Consider the following 18,719-nt stretch of genomic DNA (forward strand, 5'->3'; position numbering starts at 1 on the left):
CCCAGTTCAGAGCTCAGTCTTTGAAACTTTTTCATTGATTCTCCATGGAATATCTCCCTATTCTGCTTTTCCCAAGCAATAAATTTTTAGCTGCTTGAAAACAGGGTTTGTGTTGCATTCACTCTGTATTTTTTACATGCAGCACAACTGGAAACTATATTCTTAAAATATATTCTTAAAATATTAAATAAATTAATGGGCTGGGTGTAGTGGCTCACGCCAGTAATCCCAGCACTTTGGGAGGCCGAGTTGGGTGGATCACCTGAGGTCAGGAGTTCGAGACTAGTCTGACCAACATGGTGAAACCCCGTCTCTACTAAATACAAAAAATTAGCCAGGCATTGTGGTGGGCACCTATAATCTCAGCTACTTCGGAGGCTGAGGCAGGATAATCTCTAGAAACGAGAAGTCCTCCGCCTCAGTAAGCAGTGAGTTGAGACTGTGCCACTGCACTCCAGCCTGGGCAACAGAGTAAGACTCTGTCTCAAAAACATAAAATAAAATAAAAAGGCCAGGTGCGGGGACTCACACCTGTAATCCCAGCACTTTGGGAGGCCAAGGTGGATGGATCACGAGGTCAAGAGATCAAGACCATCCTGGCTAAAACAGTGAAAACCCGTCTCTACTAAAAGTAAAAAAATCAGCTGGGCATGGTGGCGTGTGCCTGTAGTCCCAGCTACTCAGTAGGCTGAGGCAGAAGAATCGCTTGTACCCGAAAGGTGGAGGTTGCACTGAGACAAGATTGCGCTACTGCACTCCAGCCTGGCAACAGAGCAAGACTCTGCCTCAAAATAATATAAAACAAGACAAAAAAACCAGATAAATAAATAAATGCTACCTTAATTAAGAGGCAGGTCAGGAAGAGAATTTTCAGTGTAAAACAAAGAAATATATTTAACTGAAACTAACAAAAAAATTCTGAATAGAGTTCTGCACGTGTATCACAGTATAATAATAAAAAAAAGTAAATGTGGTAAAATGTAAAACAGTTGATGAATCTCCATAAAGAGCACACAGGAGCTCCTTGTACTATTTATTCTTACAATTTTTTCTAAGTTTAAAATTATATCAAAATAAAAATTTTACCAAAAAAAATTCTGAGTAGAGAATAGTTGAAGCAACTTCTAACTTTTATGTTATAGAACAAATGGAAATGATAGAGGCCAGAGGCTTTATCTAAAAAAAAACACAAAAAAGCGGGGCGGGGGGGGAAGCTTTTGCTAACAAGTAATTTATAAAATGAGAAAGGTTTTCTTCTTGCCAACTGGGTCTTAAATAATAAATTCCTACAGTAAGTAAAACAGCCTGTTAATGAAGGCAGCTACTTAGCAATTTTGGTCTCATTTATGATTGAGTAGAACAGTTTGGTAACCTTTTTAAAGTAAACTTGACCTTATGGAACATGGCCACTGTTTTAAATTGAGATATGTTGTCCCAAAAATGCCATTAAGACATTTAAAAATGTCAGTTGTCCCTTACACTGCCTTTCTAGTAACAAAAGGGAAACCTAACGGAGTTTGGGAGAGTGAGGCAGGATACAGCAGATAGTCTGATTTAAAGAAAATAAATCTAGTTTAAAAAAAAAAATTAGCCAGGCATGGTAGCTCACACCTATAATTCCAGCCCTTTCAGAGGCCAAGGCAAGAGGATTACTTGAGTACAGGAGCTTGAGACCAGCCTGGGCAACAGAGAGAGACCCCTGTTTCTACAAAAAATAAAAAATTAACCAGGTGTGGTGGCGCATGCTGTGGTCCCAGCTACTCAGAAGGCTGAGATAGGAGGATCACTTGGGTCCAGGAGGTCAAGGCTGCATGATCACCCCACTGCACTCCAGCCTGGACAACAGAGTGAGACTCCATCTCAAAACAAACAACAACAAAAACAAAACAACAACAAAACATATATATGCCTAATTTGATATAGCAATAGAAATATTTTAATTAGGCCAGGCACAGTGACTCATGCCTGTAATCCCAGAACTTTGGGAGGCCAAGGCAGGTGAATCGCTTGAGCCCAGGAGTTTGAGACCAGCCTGAGCAACATGGCAAAACCTTATTTCTACAAAAAAATACAATTAGCTGGTGTATACCTTTTGTTCAGGCTACTCGGGAGGCTGAGGTGGGAGTACTGCTTGAGCGTGGGAGGTGGAGGTTGCAGTGAGCTGAGATTGTGCCACTGCACTGCCACCTGGGTGACAGGGTAAGATCCTGTCTCAAGAAAAAAAAAAAAAAGAAATTTTTTATTTGCTACAAGATAATTTAACAAATGGTAAAACCACATCTTTAATCATTTCTTTTCTTCCCTGAAGTATTTTGGGAATTTTTTCTTCATTTACTTTTCCATTTCTTTTTTTTAATACTACATTGTTGACTTCTAGTATTCCTTTCCAATATTTCTGCTTTTGTTCCTTTTCAGCAGTTTCCATTTATTTCATTTTTCCACTGCCTGTTTCTCATCATTTCACCCTGTTTCTATCAGTTTACTATTTCTGCTGGCAAACAGCAGTCTGGGCAAGAAAGCAAATTAAAAAAACAAAACAAAACAAAACAAAAAAACCCTGACCACTGTTATACACTACGACCAAAGAAAACATTAAGGTGAAAAGTTGAAGTTCATGTACAATCTATCAAATAGATGCAGATTTAAAATTAAGTTTCATGGCACCATAAGAATCTAAAACACAGACATTTCTAGGTTGATAGTTACCTAATGCCATCATCAGTTTTGAAAGTATTATTTTATAAGCCTTGAGGGTAGCCTTCACTGTGCTCACAGTAAGTAATCAAATTTCTAGATATCACACTGTTTATTATCAAAAGAGCTCTGTGAATTCAAGATAAAGAAACATGACCAAGCCTGCTGTTTTCAGAGATACCATACCCAGCGGCTATTCTTTTGTCAGCCTAAGAAACAAAAACAATGCTGATAATTATCTTCTTTCCACTGACAGTAAGCTTTTACCTTGAAGAAGCAATGTTTCTTATAAAGTACTAGTACAACAGAGTAATGACATTAGACACTTTTGAAATAGATTATAAATGACACATTTTAACATACTTATTATTGGTTTCCACTTGGAGACTTCACATTTAGTGCCTCTTCTTAACAGTTCATTACCTCATTAATATGAGTATGGAACGGTAGGGATTAAAACTGCTCCACTAAATTAAATATAAGGATCTCATTTTGTGTTGCTTAGGTGAGCCAAGAGCGACAACAAACCCACAGTAGGCCTGCCTAACTTCAAGGTAGGGTCTCTGTCCCAGTAACCATTGCCTCTTAACTCACACAAATGAAAAAAAAGAAAAACCTTCAAGAAAACCACCAGAATTGACCTGATTTTGTCCCATGGCAAATGTGCTTACGAATGGAGATTGCTTACAGTTGGTTTTAATGATTTAAAAGGGTTTATTCAAACCGTGTATGTGTGTGTGTGTGTTAAGAAGAAACTCTCTTCAAGTGAAATTCTGCATGCTTAACCGGCAAAAAGATACCCTGCCTCTAGTTGGATTTGGTGTGCCAGACTAAGGGGCTCCCCTGTTCATCCCTATCTATTCCTTCAAGACAGCTCCCGAAGTGATTCTACAGAAACCCTACGTCTTTAGAGTGCTGAGTTTGAATGCCAATGTCCTAAATAAATCTTTGGAGGAAAAAATGACCATCATTTCCTAAAGAAAGAAGTCACTTGACTCCTGCAGTAGCCAGACTAAAAAAGAAATAAAAGCCTACAAAGTTTACTAAAGGCATTTTAGTGACTCCATTTAGGTTAATGGCATGGTAAGTTCAAATTCCTGTAGTGAGTGGCAGAATGAGGCCAAATGCCAGGAAAACCTTGCTGATAGAAGAAGAAAGAGTCACAGGGACTCTTAATGGATAGGCTGCATCGTGGTTTTTCAGCCCAAGGTCCAATCCTTTGGATCATAAAAGTCGTTGTTCCCACAGAAAGAAGATTCGGGGGAGGCAAAAAGAACACAGAGCAGCAAGAGATAAGTAAGAATGCTCAAGCAACAAAACAGCCTTTTCCCAAAAGAGCCAGGTCATCCTCTGCTGCACCCAATGGTCACTCTTTAGAAATCTTGAAAAGTCAGTTCAAATTTTTTAAACTAGAAGAATTTATGTGCTCCCATGTTTCAAATACTTTAATATACTTATTATACTTATTTGCTCAGTTTTGTTTTGTTAAATACCCATTAAAAGTTTTTCAAATTATTAAGAAAAAAGACGTGAAACTCTTAACATCAGTCATATTTTACAAATTGAATAAACTATGGTGAGTTAATGAAATGTTTAAAGTATCATCTTATTTTGAAGACTGCTTTCTTCTAACATTAATCCACTGATAATCAGTGCTCACCTGAAAAAATTCCATAACTTCCCAATTATTTATTCCCAATAGCTTTCTTCTCTCTCTGTTTGCTCTCTTGTGTCTACCCTCTATGTGTAATAATCTTTCTAAAATAAATGTAATTATGTAATTTCATTATTAGAAATACTTCAGTAGCTCTCCACTGTATATATAACAGTTGTGGTAAATTATGGAATAAGTTATCCCTTCATCCTCTTAATCATGTTTCCATGCCAAGGATGTAAGGGGCAAGGCTCTTACTTTTTGTCTAATAGCTGCTGGGAAGAGTTGATTGAGTCCCCAGATTTAGATGTGGAACTGGACTAAAAAGGTTGCAACTGGGACTCAGGTCCAAATCATGCCCCTCAATTCAGCTTCATCACAGAGGCCTGGTTGGGGTTCAGGAGTGAGCTAACATAAAAGATCAAATTGTCAAATCTGATTCACACAGACCAGAGACCTTACCCACTATCAAGCTTTACTATTTAATAATAATTTTAAGTATACAGGCTATCAAGTGGCACAAGAGAAGCAGAGAAAGGTCTGGGACAGCTGATATAGCTCCCCAGGTCTTGCTTTCAGTATTGGGTATGGGCTTTTTAATTCAGAATAGATGAATTCTCTAAATCATGTTCACAGATCGCTTCACACAATGGGGAGCATTTAGGTTATGTCACAAAATACCTTATGCAGTTGATACATGGTATCTCCAGGAAGGAAGCCATGCCCCATAAATCTATATAGATGCTAGTTTGTGTTTACCATAGGCAATCCTAACCAGAAACATGCTGCTCAAAGCATGCCATAAATAAGAACTATCCTCTTAGCAAAACTCATTCGTCTGTTTACCAAGGAAGCCAATTATCTACATGTTTATGAGAAGATTTAACTGAGTCACCTGCCTTCTTTCTTTCCTTAGGAGTGTCCCCCTGGAAATCAAAACAGAAATGGATCACAGGCCAGCTGCTATAACTCCTTCCCAAAGAGTTATCAAGCTCTTGCCTGGAACTTTAAAAAGTTGATCTTTTAATCTCCATTAGGATACAGTTTTGTACTATTTCTTTCATTAATCAGATTGTGTAAGGAAAGAAGAGTTTTAGGTATTCCTAACTACCTGAATAAATGAATACATAAATGAAGGAATGGCATGTTTTCAAAGACTATTGAATAACTGAAATGTTCACGATAAATTAAGCGGAAAAAGATATCAACTGTATATCACTATGATTCCTATTACTCTACATACTATATGCAGCCAAAGGTAACAAATAAATCAATAAATATATATATATATATATCTTAGCTCCAGTATATTATACTCTATTGTATATTATTATACTATAGTATAATAATATTGTATATTAGACAAATCTCTTTAAATATTTACCTGCTGCTTATTTTGTACTCCATCCTTAACAAGAACAAAGTTAGGCATCCTTCTCTCTATTTCCTTAGCACCCTAACTGTTCTATTATTATAGGTCTTAACCACATTTTCTGATAATTGGCCTGAGGACCTTGAGAACAAGAATCATTTCCATATTCTAAAATCTGCAATGCTTAGCTAAGTTCTCAGTATAAAGTAGATAATGTTAGGCTGGGCATGGTGGGTCATGCCTGTAATCCCAGCACTTTGGGAGGCTGAGGCAGGTGGATGGGAGTTTGAGACCAGCCAGGCCAATATGGTGAAACCCCGTCTCTGCTAAAAATACAAAAAGTAGCCAGGTATGGTAGCACATGCCTGTAATCTCAGCTACTCAAGAGGCTGAGGCATAAGAATTGCGGAGGCGGAGGTTGCAGTGAGCTGAGATCAATGCACTGCACTCCAGCCTGGGTAACAGAATGAGACTCTCTCTCAAAAATAAATAAATACATAAATATTAAAAAGTAGATAATGTTAAATAAATTAATAAATGCTGATAACATCTTATTTTCAAGGTTGTATTCATATTGTCAATATATATTTGACACATATTTTTTATGAAAGAAAATATAGTAGTTACAAATTATAGCTTTGGATGGCTCCTCAGGCTTTTACCATTTCGTTGAATGTGTAATATTTTGATCAGTAAACTCTTGTTAAAAGAAGTATGTTCTTTCCCCAAACAAACTGCGCATTTTAAATTTCATAACCTCTGACTACTGCCACCTAAACTTAAAGAAAAAAGAAATAAGATGAAGAATACAGAGGAGGTAGAACAGAAAGAGGAAGAGAATAATTATTAGTAGTAGTTGTAGTAGTTGTTAATAGTAGTTTGCTTTTGTTTTCTGGATTCCAAACATATGACTAAGCATATGATGATAGTATGCAACATGAACTGAATTATTCAAACTTTAAAAAGGAAACATATACATAGCTGAAGCAGTGGTGGGAATTTTCCATTCTGATAGCCCCATATATTCAAATACTATTTTTGCAATATAAACATATGAATTTTTTGGCCACTGTGCTGATGAATGATGAAGGCCATGCTGCACAGTCACTAGATATTCTTTATCTTAGCTGCAGTGCATCAGAGAAGAGATGTTAGTGTTTCTGTTTTCTGTTTTTTTTTAAATGTTTCTTTCAAAACACAATTCTTGCTGTCAGAGTACCACTTTTTAAGGATTGTTATCTGGATGATTTATACAAATTTTCAAAATGTGACCGAATAATCTAAGCTTCCTTTTTCAATGAGCTCACAAATTGGATTTTACTTGTCAAGTAGTGAGAAAAGAAAACCAGAAGGGGTCAGTATTTTAAATGTGATTGATTTTCTCCTAGGAAACAACTGACATGATACATTACTGCAATAAGTTACCTACATTTTTGTTATAAATCATATTCTTCAGTCAGTGCTTTCTCACCCAAAAATCATGTAAACTTCTCTTATACAAATATCATAGTCACTTTTAAAAGACTACATATATTTCATTTTCAGTATATTTTCCCACTTTATTTTTCTTGATATAAAGAATTTAATTAAAGAGTATGAACATACATAGCATGTAACAGGAATGAGCAGCTCAAAAATTATTTTGAGAAATGATAATAAAGATATACTTTTAAGTGGCATTCCATTAACAGAACTGGCTTATGTTTAATTATTCCTTGTATCCTTGCCCCTCATTCTCATCTCCTGAAAATAGCTTTGGGACAGATGTGTGAGGAAATCTGATACAACTTTTATCTTTATGTTCTGTAAATTCAATAGAAAATTCTAATTTTTCTACCTCTATATGGATAAATCAAAGAGTCTTTAAGTACACAAAGAACTCATATTGTTTTGAGATCTTTCTCCTGTCATCACTGTGCCTTCCGTTTTTCATGTTAAAAAACAAAAAACAAGTTAGATTACTATTTTTATCATTATACGTACTTCTATATGTATATTAATTAAAAAAATTTAAGGAGCATTACATATCTACTAACAGTTTTTTTTTAAACAATTAACATCAGTGCTGGGCACAGTGGCTCGTGCTTATGGCCTCAGCACTTGGGAGGCCAAAGAGTCAGGATCACTTGGGGTCAGGAGCTTGAGACCAGCCTGGGGAATATAGTGAGACCCTATCTCTAGAAAAAAATTTAAAAATTAGCCAAGTGTGGTAGCATGCCTCTGCAGTATCAGCTATTCAGGAGGCTTAGGTGGGAGGATCACTTGAGCCCAGGAGATTGAGGCTGCAGTGAGTTATGATCGTACCACTGCTGCACTTTAGTCTGGGAGACAGAGCAAGATCCTCTCTCTAAAATATTTTTTTAAATAAAAATAAAAAATAAAGAAATTAACATTAAAAAACTTCTATCAAATAAGACATTAATTTTCATTTATTTTTCATAAAAATGTACCAAATGTACCAGATTAATATCGAGTTGTAGAGTATATGATTATAGGACACTGTCTTTCCAAAAGCTGAAATTCTGAACATTGTGCAGACTGCTTATGTAAGAGAAATATAAATAATTTCTGGTAAAGTGACAGCATGCCTTCACACAGTCGTAAAGGGCATAAATACCTTTTATAAAATTGAAAAATAGTAATTGTGAATATTTATGGGGTATAATGTGATATCTTGGTCTATGTACACATTGTAGAAAGATTCAATCTAGTTAATTAGCATATCTATCACCTCACCAACTTATCATTCTTTTGTGATAAAAACATTATAGATCTATTCTTTTAGCTATTTTGAAATATACATCATTAACTGTGGTCACCACGCAGCATGATAGATCATTATAACTTATTCCTTCTAACTCTCAGACTTTGATCAACGTCTTACCTTTCCCCATCCTTCTCACCCTCAGCCTCCAGTAACCACCTTTATATGCTATTTCTGTGAGATCAACTCTTAAGATTCCACATGGAAGTGAGATCATATGGTATCTATCTTTCTGTTCCTGGTTTATTTCACTTAGCATAATGTCCTACTGTCCCACTATGTTGTAGTAAACGACCGAATGTCCTTGTTTTTAAAGGCTGTATAAGTTCTCATGTGTATAAAGTACCTTTGAGCACCGTATCTGTCAACAGGCAATGTACATACAAGTCTAGCCTTTGGCAAAACAATACAATCAGAAAGTCTCCCTTATTTACCTCTTGCCTATCTTTTCCACTCCTTTTCTCACTTCTGAGTGCCATCTTCTGTCCACAGTATGAGGCCAGACAATATTTGTTTACCTGCATTCCAATTGCTCTTTGCAAATGAAAATAAGGATCTGTAATCAATCCTTCATATGAATGAAACTTATACACATCAATGTATTTACTCTCTTGCATGCATGCATTTTAAAACCTTTTATCTCATACTGTGGAATAAAAGGGTTGCCTTTTGTTAACAAAAGGTAATGCAATAACTAGCTGAGGAAAGATTGGAAGACAGGCAGGAGGAAATTCTAGGTAAGTGATATAGTGATAAAACAGAGCTATTCCTGATGATAAAATTGCTATCGTCTTTTTTTTTTTTTTTTCATTTTTTGAAGTGCAGGGGCAGGAGATAAAAGAGCAGATTCAACGTCTGGTATTATCATTTTTTTTTTTTCTTTATCTTTTTAACCCCAAGACTTGTAGATGTCAGGAATCCGATCATTTTCTCTGCATATAGCTTGGATATCTTGCTCTCTCCCCTTTGTTATCATAATCACACAGCCAAGGGACTCAGAATTCTGGCTGCTTCAAGTTATTGCAAAACCTCTCAGGCAGACCAGGAAGCAGAGGCAGGGAATGTAGAGCAGCTGCTGAAGGAAAAGAATGGGCGATGGCTGGTGCGGTAGCCTTTCTCAGTCTCATATGATTACATGAAAACCTACATTGAATGGGATCTCAGTTTTGTGCCCTGCCAATTTGCTACTAAAGTGATGTGCTACTAAAACCATTCCTTTAGGGAAGTAAGATGATGGAAGAGAGGAGTGGCCACTACAGAAGAGCCTTCGTTGCTGGGACATAAGAAGGTGCCCATCTGGGGTTTATGCATGTGAATGATTTTTTGCAATGATGATTGAAATGCTAAATGATATTAAGAAAAACTTATTAAACGATAAAAAAATTAAATTACATCTGTAGCCATGTTTTGGCTATGTAAAAGCAATACTAATCAAAATAAATTATGGGAATTGCTTTACATTTACGCCTAATCACCATGCAGCACAATAATGATTACATCATTATTTTTGTCAGATTAACTGTGCTATCAATTTAATTACACCTATAAACTCTAAATACTCAACCCATGTAATATACTGTTTTTAAACAATTACTTAGTCTCTTCTACATGCCAGGCACCAAATTATATGGTAGGAATAAAAATAATAAAACAATCCCTGCTTCCATGGGGCTTACAGTCTTGTCAAAAAGAGAGGCACATACTAGATAATTGTGTAGCAGAGGAACTGACAATAAATCTATCTTTAAGTGAAGGTAAGGACATGAGGACAACATCCACACCACTCCCTGGAAGTCAGGCAAGGCGTCAGTAAGGAGACATCAGAGCTGATTCCTGAAGAATCAGTAGAGTTTGCCAGGAGAAAGGGGAGCATAAATTAGAAGAACTCTCAACGAAAAGGAACAGGAAATGCACTGGCCTTGGAAATGAGACACTGTGTGGACTTTTTAGAAACTGCATGGTTGTAACAAAATGAGTAAGAGTTCTGAAACAATGAGGTTGCTGAAGTAAGAAGGGCCAGGTCAAAAGAGGACTTGAGTAGTATATTAACAGTATGAAGTATTGCAGCTCTTTTAGAATTTGTCTAGCAAATTCTGGTTTTCACTGGAAAATCCCCCAATTAAAAATAAAAGAGGGTGAAATGTTGCTGGTAATGGGGAACCACTGTAGGATTTCCAGAAGGATAATTGACACGAGATTTTCATTTCGGATGTGTCACTCTGGCTTCACTGTGGAGAATCAAGCAGTACGGCTCACAACTGGAGACATGTAGGACAGTTAGGGGCCAGTTAAAATCATTTAGGTGACAATACTGGTGGCTTAGGTTAGGCTATTTAGGATGGAGAGAATTGGGTAAACTTGAGACACATGTAATAAGTACATGTAATAGGTAATAGGTACATGTGTCTCAGTGATTGAGACATCTTAGTGATTGATTCAATAAACGAGAAAGAGGGAAGTTGGAGATCGATGTCTGACTTAGGCAAATATATGGTGGTGTGGCATTTACTAAAATCGAGAAGGGGGGAAGAGGCAGGTTGGTGGAATTTCTATTCTGATTTTTTATTTTGTTGATTTGGTGGAGATTCTCTCTCCTAAGATAATTAGAAATTATGATTTTTATCTTAATTATTTGAGCTTTTAGTTTCTGGAGATCTCGGATAGGTAACTGAATATATAGGTCTGAGGCTAAGGAGAAAGATCTGAGCTTAGACTCGTATTTGGGAGATAGTTTAAGCTCATGTATTGGGAGATATCAGTTGAAGCCATCAGATAGAGAAAAGGATTAACATCAGTAGGCTAAAGAAACCCAAAATTTGTGGGATAAGCTGATGAGCAGCAAGTTGAATAATATACAAAGAAGGCATAACTGAGAAGTAGGGAGAACCAGGAAAGCCTATGATCACAAATGTCAAGGGAAGAGAATATTTTAAGAGGGAGCAAGCAGTAAACAAAGTCCAGTGCAGCAAGGAGTATAAACTGGTATAGCCTTTTTGGAGAACAATTCAACACAGCTATTAAAATATTTCATCCTCAATTCTACTTCTCAATATTTATTTAATCTAGAAAAATGCTAGTAGACCTGTCTGATGAGACAAATTAAAGAATGGTTTATAAAAGTAAACAAATAAACAAACACAAGAAACAATGTAAATATCCAGAAACAGAGGATTAAAGGATTGAAAAGGAATACAATAGATCCTCTTGAATATTTCATATAAGTTAAAGAGAACAAAGTAGACTTACATGGAAAAGACTAAGAAATATTTGGTGAAAAAAAAAAGACCATGTAACAGAAGAATATGCATATCATGATAAAATGTATTTTGAAATGTATTTCACTACATACAGCTACTAATCCAACAGTTAACTCTAAGAAGAAAGCTGATATTTGGTTGGGCATGTGGCCAACAGGGCCTTTTGCTTCATTTGTATTATTTTTTTACAATGAAAATGGTTTCATGTATTACCTGTATAATTAGAAATATATTTTAAAAATTCTAAAAATTTTAAAAGTTAATAGTTCCTTAATAAGAATAGGTTTGGAAGAGTAAAGGAAACAGAAGATAAAATATAATTAATTGAGACAAAATGGGAGGAAAAACAGTAGACAGAATATATCACAGAAAACCTGGTAATAAACAGAAAGAAAAGGAAGTCGGGGGCAGATTTGTCAGGAGACAGAGAAGAAAAATAATATTCTCAGGAAGCCTGTTTGTTTGCTTACTGTTTAAAAAAAAATGCAGATCACAATGTTAATAAGCCATCACGAGATTTAGTATCTGTTGCAGGTGTAAGGAATAACAATGGCAAGGCTGATGTAGCAGGAACAATTAAGAAACTGAGGCTGGGGGATGCTGCCTCATGCCTGTAATACCAGCACTTTGGGAGGCCAAAGCAGGCAGATCACTTGAAGTCAGGAGTTCGACACCAGTCTGGTCAACATGGTGAAACCCCCGTCTCTACTAAAAATACACAAATTAGCCAGGCATGGTTGCGGGAACCTATAATCCCAGCCACTTGGGAGGCTGAGGCATGAGAATTGCTGGAACCCAGGAGGCAGATGTTGGAGTCAGCCAGGATCACACCACTGCACTACAGTATGGGTGACAGAGCAAGACTCTACCTCAAAAAACAAACAAACAAACAAAAAATGAAGAAGTCAAATCAATAAAGCTTAGGTGAGAAAAGATTTACAGAAGGATCTAGGTCATCTCAAAGCTAATAACCCAAAGGGTAAAAGGGTAAGGTGGTATAAAGTTTTCAAAATATCTTAGTGTTACATGAAAGGTGGACATCAGAAGTATACAAACAAATGGTCTAACTGCTGGATGAGAAATGTTCAGAAAAGCCTTCTGATAAATACTACCAAGAATCATCATAATGAACTGAGACGTAATCTGATACAAGGCTATGTATTAGTATTGGTTATAATATTTAGGAAATGGTATGTGTTCATCGCTGTGTATCGGTCAGAAGTTGGAAATGTATACTGTCACTCACTGTCTTTCTATGTGCAAGAGGTAATGAATGATTAAGGCACCATTTAATTGTATTTTACATATTATAGGTAATTTTGGTTTAGCGGCTGGGTGTGGTGGCTCACACCTGTAAACCCAGCACTTTGTGAGGCCGAGGCAGGCAGATTATGAGGTCAGGAGTTCAAGACCAGCCTGACCAACACAGTGAAATCCTATCTCTACTAAAAATACAAAAAAAAAAAAACAAAAACTGGGCTTGGTGGCGCACACCTGTAATCCTAACTACTCAGGAGGCTGAGGCAGGAGAATAGCTTGAACCTGGGAGGTAGAGGTTGCAGTAAGCCGAGACTGCACCACTGCACTCCAGCCTGGGCGACAGAGTGAGACTGTCTCAAAAACAGACAAACAAAAATATTTGATATAGCATTAAACAAGAAGAATTACATGGGAGTAGGGCATACGTCAAAATCGCTGTTGGAACCTGGACAATAATGTTTCAAAATGGCTCTGTTCTTAATGAAACCAAATGTTCAGTGGCCAGGTCCTTCTGGAAAATTCTCAGAGGGGAGACAAGCACTAACAACGAGCTACAACTTGCTAGTGGCTGATTCATCCAGAACATTAACAAAACATGCATCCTGATTCAAAGCTATTCTTAAGGAGCTGCTCAGATTCTGGTAAAAGACACAGGGCTATGAACCCCCGGGCTTGGGTACCAGTGAGCAAACAACTTTGAACTACAGTAAAATTGTCTATGCCCTTTAAGAGACAATGCACAGCAAGACTACATGTCACTGGGGGTGGGGGGAGGGGCGGTGAGCATTATAGCATGAGCGATAAAGAGGAAGAAGTTGGGAATTTTTTGAGTGCAGCCTTTGGAGGAATAATCACTGACACCTACACAGCAAGCCCTCCACTGGGGGCCTGACATGTTCTATCACACCTGTTTAAATTACATCAGACACCAAAATACACTTTTGTATTAACAGTCCCTACCTTAAGAGCTCTATCTGTAGAAGAGGCAAATTCCTCCTTTGACTTATCCTACAGGATGCCTTCTGAGAGTCAGAAGAAAACAACCAGCTTCGATCATTTGAACACGGAGCATCCACTAACACCTAGAGAAAAAAAGGGCAAGTGATGCAAATATGCACTGACAATCTATTCTCAGGCACGAAATAGATAGAGAAATTATCTAGAACATGGTAAACAAATAGCAAATAAATAAAAACATATCTTTTTTAACTGAAAATACACCACAGGAAGTTTTTCCTTATGGCATTTCCTCACTAACACTTTTCAAAAAAACTTACCATGTACTTTCAGTGTTTGTTTTTGGGGGCTTAGGATGGGAGAATTAAAGTTTACTCTGTCTACTAATGCTATTTGATATATTTGACAACCACAGCAAAAACTTTTACAAAAGTTACGCATTGTAATTAGACATTAATATATTTCTGAATTTTCAGCACTTATTTCTAAGAATGAATATTTCAATTTCAGCTCACTGAAATGACCTCTTTTTCTTCAACTGTCATACTCTGATATGAAATGTTACTGAATTAAAGCAATACAGTACTGACCCAAATAATATCTGATCTTTTCCTGAGTATCTTTGAGTTACCTGCCAATATAAAACATTCTATAATCCCCAATCCCAATGTTACTGCTTCCTTTGAACCATGCTGACCATCAAATGAAAACTGCTTCCACATTCACTTTATCAAAATTTTCCAGGGTACTGAGAAACTGTATCAGGCTATGTCTGAGAACAGATGGAAAATAACAACCACAAAGCAACATAATAGTGGTATCACTGGGCATCCATCAGTTTTTCACAATGTAATAAAAGTACCTTGTCAAACATTTCAGGCTGGGCGTCTCCCATTTTTCTGCCATCCAATTCAGACACTTTAATTACATTTATCAAAGGCTGTGGGATGAAAGATTCTAACGTCTGCCTCAGCCACTTCAATCTCAGACTATCATATTCATTACAATGAAGATAACCTAAATAAAAAAGATTAAAAAGTTTCAAATGAAGGCAATGGAACTGTTAAATTTCTACTTTTCAGCAAATAAATTTCAGGAAGAAGTTAACTCATCAAAATTATGCAGAAATACGGCTCAGAGGTAAACATCATAATTTTCTTATGCTTTAAAAACAGAAATAAGGTGTACGTGTATGTATATATGGATACACATACCTACTACATAAAACATTTACAACAGTCACGCCTACACAGTCTCTCAGAAGCTCTCAGCATTTGCTCCACCAAGTTTAATTTTATTAGAGGTAAAACCTATAAAAAATTATAGATTCCTAAAGATATGTTATACAACCAATACCTCAGACACGGTTCTCACTCTAAAGAACTAACGCTTAAGAGTAAACACAGGTGGTAATTCAGGTGCAAGAAGATGAGACTCACATTGGGGCAGATGCAGGAACTGTCCTGGCTTAAAAGTCTCCTGCCCCACAGGAACCATCTTTTCTTTTAACAACTCCACAGGCTTTCAGTGTCTCCACAGGGACATGCCCCGTTATAAGAATCACTGTACTCAGAAGACCCAAAGCATGGCATCTCTACCAGGTCTCTAGGGGTTATTTATTCTTTCTCCCAGCCCACATGCAGTTCACCAATCAGGCTGATTTTTATCATAAGCAATCTTGCCTAGAAACATAGTGACAATCTCTGTCAGGTTACCAAGGAAACAATACTAGAGAACTAACTGAACATTAAATTTTAACATAGAAGGGAAAAAAAAATTGTAATGCCTTTGCTCAAATACATACTTACATATACATATATATATTTACATATATATATATTTACACACACATATATATGTTAGGTTTTTTTTTTTCTGATTGTCATTGCACTGTTAAAAAGTTAAAAAAAAAAAAAATTAATGACTTCTCATCATCCACTGAATAAAGTTCAAATGCAGAGTCCTTAAATCAAGGTCCATAATAGCCAGACCTCAGGACAATCTTTCCATTTTAATCTCCCACTATTTCCCCAGTATACCCTGTGCTCTACCAAACTTGATGGACTATTCCAATTCCCAAACATACTCTGTACTTCTCTTATTTATCTCATATGAGAGGTGTTTCTGTGTATGGCTTACCGTCTCTACTACCTGGGCTCCATATTTTTTTTTTTTTTGAGATGCAGTCTCACTCTGTTGCCCAGGCTGAAGTTCAGTGGCATGATCTCGGCTCACTGCAACCTCCGACTCTCAGGTTTAAGCGATTCTCCTGCCTCAGCCTCCCAAGTAGCTGGGATTACAGGTGCACATCACCATGTCTGGTTAATTTTTGTATTTTTAGTAGAGATGGGGTTTTGCCATGTCGGTCAGGCTGGTCTGGAACTCCTGACCTCAGGTGACCTACCCGCCTCAGCCTCCCAAAGTGCTGGGATTACAGGCGTGAGCCACTGTGCCCAGCCCAGGGCTTCATATTTCTATGTTTCTATAGGGAAGGAGCCCAGGAGGTGGCATCAATTTTGTTGAGAAGAAGAGTAGAAAATCATCTTAAAGCACATCTGTACAGCTAGTTTTCATTTTTGTTTTGGGTATCTTTTGGAGGACTTGCTAATGGAACTTAAATAGGTGTCTAAGAGCCCTTGTCTTAGCTGAAATCACTAGAAAACAATTTAAGACAGAAGTTCATGGTATGGACAGGGTGCAATTCTAAGGAAGAAAAGTGAGAGAAAAAAGGAAGTAAATCACGGAAGGAGCAGGATAGATACAGGAGGATTTGTAATCAAGCTGTCTACAGCTTTGGTCAGTCTCTCAGGGCAACTCTACAGTTCGAAATTACAGAGGCTTGTTACGAACTGGAGGTTAGTGGAGCAAGGAGGAAGAACAATCTGCTGGCTGCTTTTTGTCTCTTTCTCTCATTGGTTAAAGTCCACACCAAGAGCTGATAACTTCTACCTACTTTGGGGTTGTGTACCTGACCCCTTTAGGCAACTGCTTAAGAAACCAGGCAGTACCCAAGGCCAGGTATTGCAAGCACACAGGTGAGGTGATCTCTGCTTGTCAGCTGGCACTCATCGGGAGGCTCTTCAATTTGTGGCAGTGGTAGCATTAGCAGCAGACAACTGCATGAATGGCATGAGCCTTTGCTAGGGTTTCTCCAGTCTCTGGAAACAATTCAAGTGGCTCCAGCCACGAGGTGAGGGATGGGAGTAAAGATGAAGCCAACCATATCTGTAGTGATGCATAAGCTGGGTCCACAAGATAATCCCCAAAGTCACTCTTGCCATTGTTCACCACTGCCTATCAAATACTAAGGGCCTCAGAGGAAAGAGGTCTTACTCATCTTTCATTCAATTTTCCTCTTTTTCTAGTTTAAATGTTTCATATTCTATTTCAACTTTTTTAGCGGTAACCCAAAAGACCTTTAATATGCACGTGTTAAGAAAATTCTAAGCTAAGTCAATTTTCACCAACTTTCCTAAAAGATACAAGAATCTTGTAACACTCTTGCTTTAGATGCTACTGTTATTGTATATCTGGGTTTTCTTTGGACTTACATTTTTTGATCCCACAAAACATTATCATGGTCTTCTATAGCCAAGGATGGTTAGACTTTCCCCACATAATATCCCATCTTTGCTCTTCATTTTTTTCTAACTCCTATCTTCCATCTTGGATGACTTTCATTTTTCCTGAAGCACATCCTTCAGAATTGTTGGTGACAAACTCTTAATCTCTCTCTCTATTTCACTTTTGCTCTTCAGAGCATTATTGACTGGATATATTTCTGGATTGACAGTCATCTTTTACATTCCTTTGAATGCTGGTTTCTCTTATTACTCTCAAGTGTCAATCCTCTGTCCACTGTTCCTTTGAAACTAAGCTCTCCATTCTTTCTGGTTGCTATTAAGTTCTTCTCTTCATTTTCAGTGTTCTGCAACTTCACTATAATGATTTCAGAGGGTATTTTTTCTCCTCCCCCAGCATCAAAGCTGAAGACAGGCAATTTTCCTTACAGTCATTTGGAGAGGACAATTTCTTCCTGGTTTACCTTATATGGAGGGTATAGCACTCCGAATGCCAGCTTGATGTAAATGAATCTTCTATTAGATGCTCTGCTTGGGTAGGCTCTGGCTTTGTTTTATATTCCTTCACTCTCATGAAGCAATAAAAAACATGTAAGTTTTTCACGTTAAGCAAATGTTCCCAAGTCAAAAGCCAGCTTCAGTACACAATTTACCTTCAAGGTTCCCACTCTCTCTTAGATTTTGGCCACTGAGTATTTAAAGATAATGTATGCATTAAAAAATGTGTCTAATATTATATCCTACATTTTTAGTTATTTTCTTAAGGGGGGTTGGTTAGGGCACCCAGTCTGTCACACCACAGGAAACAGAAATCTTCATCATTTCTATATCCCTTACCTCTATACACATACCATCCAATGCCTTGCATTTAGTATGTGCACACTAAATGTAGATGACTTGATTGAAGCATGGTATTATAATAATGAATATTTAAATTATTACAACTGAAAATCAGGGCAGCTTTTCACTAAATTGTATATAGTCTGAGTCAAGATTCTCAAGTCAGCATTTTAAAATAGCTTCCAGCAGAATTATTGCTTAGATGTAGATTTTATTTGAAATGGTCTTAGGTTGGTTAAACTTTTTAAAAATAAGAAATATAAAGTGTCACAATACAAGTTTCACATATATACTAACACTACATTGGGGCAATTTTGTGCTTGTCAAAAACAAACCAAAT

At 37.1% G+C, this 18,719-nt stretch overlaps 1 protein-coding gene across 1 annotated transcript in view; it reads right to left on the reverse strand.

The window, feature by feature from the left end:
• Nucleotides 1-18,719, reverse strand: part of NSUN3 (NOP2/Sun RNA methyltransferase 3) — a 63,800-nt gene that overhangs the window by 18,703 nt on the left and 26,378 nt on the right. Inside the window, exons 4-5 of the mRNA XM_017855115.1 lie at nucleotides 14,821-14,975; nucleotides 13,962-14,083 (exon numbers count right to left, since the gene is read on the reverse strand). Coding sequence (XP_017710604.1) covers nucleotides 13,962-14,083; nucleotides 14,821-14,975 — 277 coding nt within the window. The remainder of the gene's footprint in view (nucleotides 1-13,961; nucleotides 14,084-14,820; nucleotides 14,976-18,719) is intronic.

Source organism: Rhinopithecus bieti, unplaced genomic scaffold (assembly GCF_001698545.2).
Source record: "Rhinopithecus bieti isolate Rb0 unplaced genomic scaffold, ASM169854v2 scaffold_2454, whole genome shotgun sequence".
Classification (NCBI taxonomy): domain Eukaryota; kingdom Metazoa; phylum Chordata; class Mammalia; order Primates; family Cercopithecidae; genus Rhinopithecus; species Rhinopithecus bieti.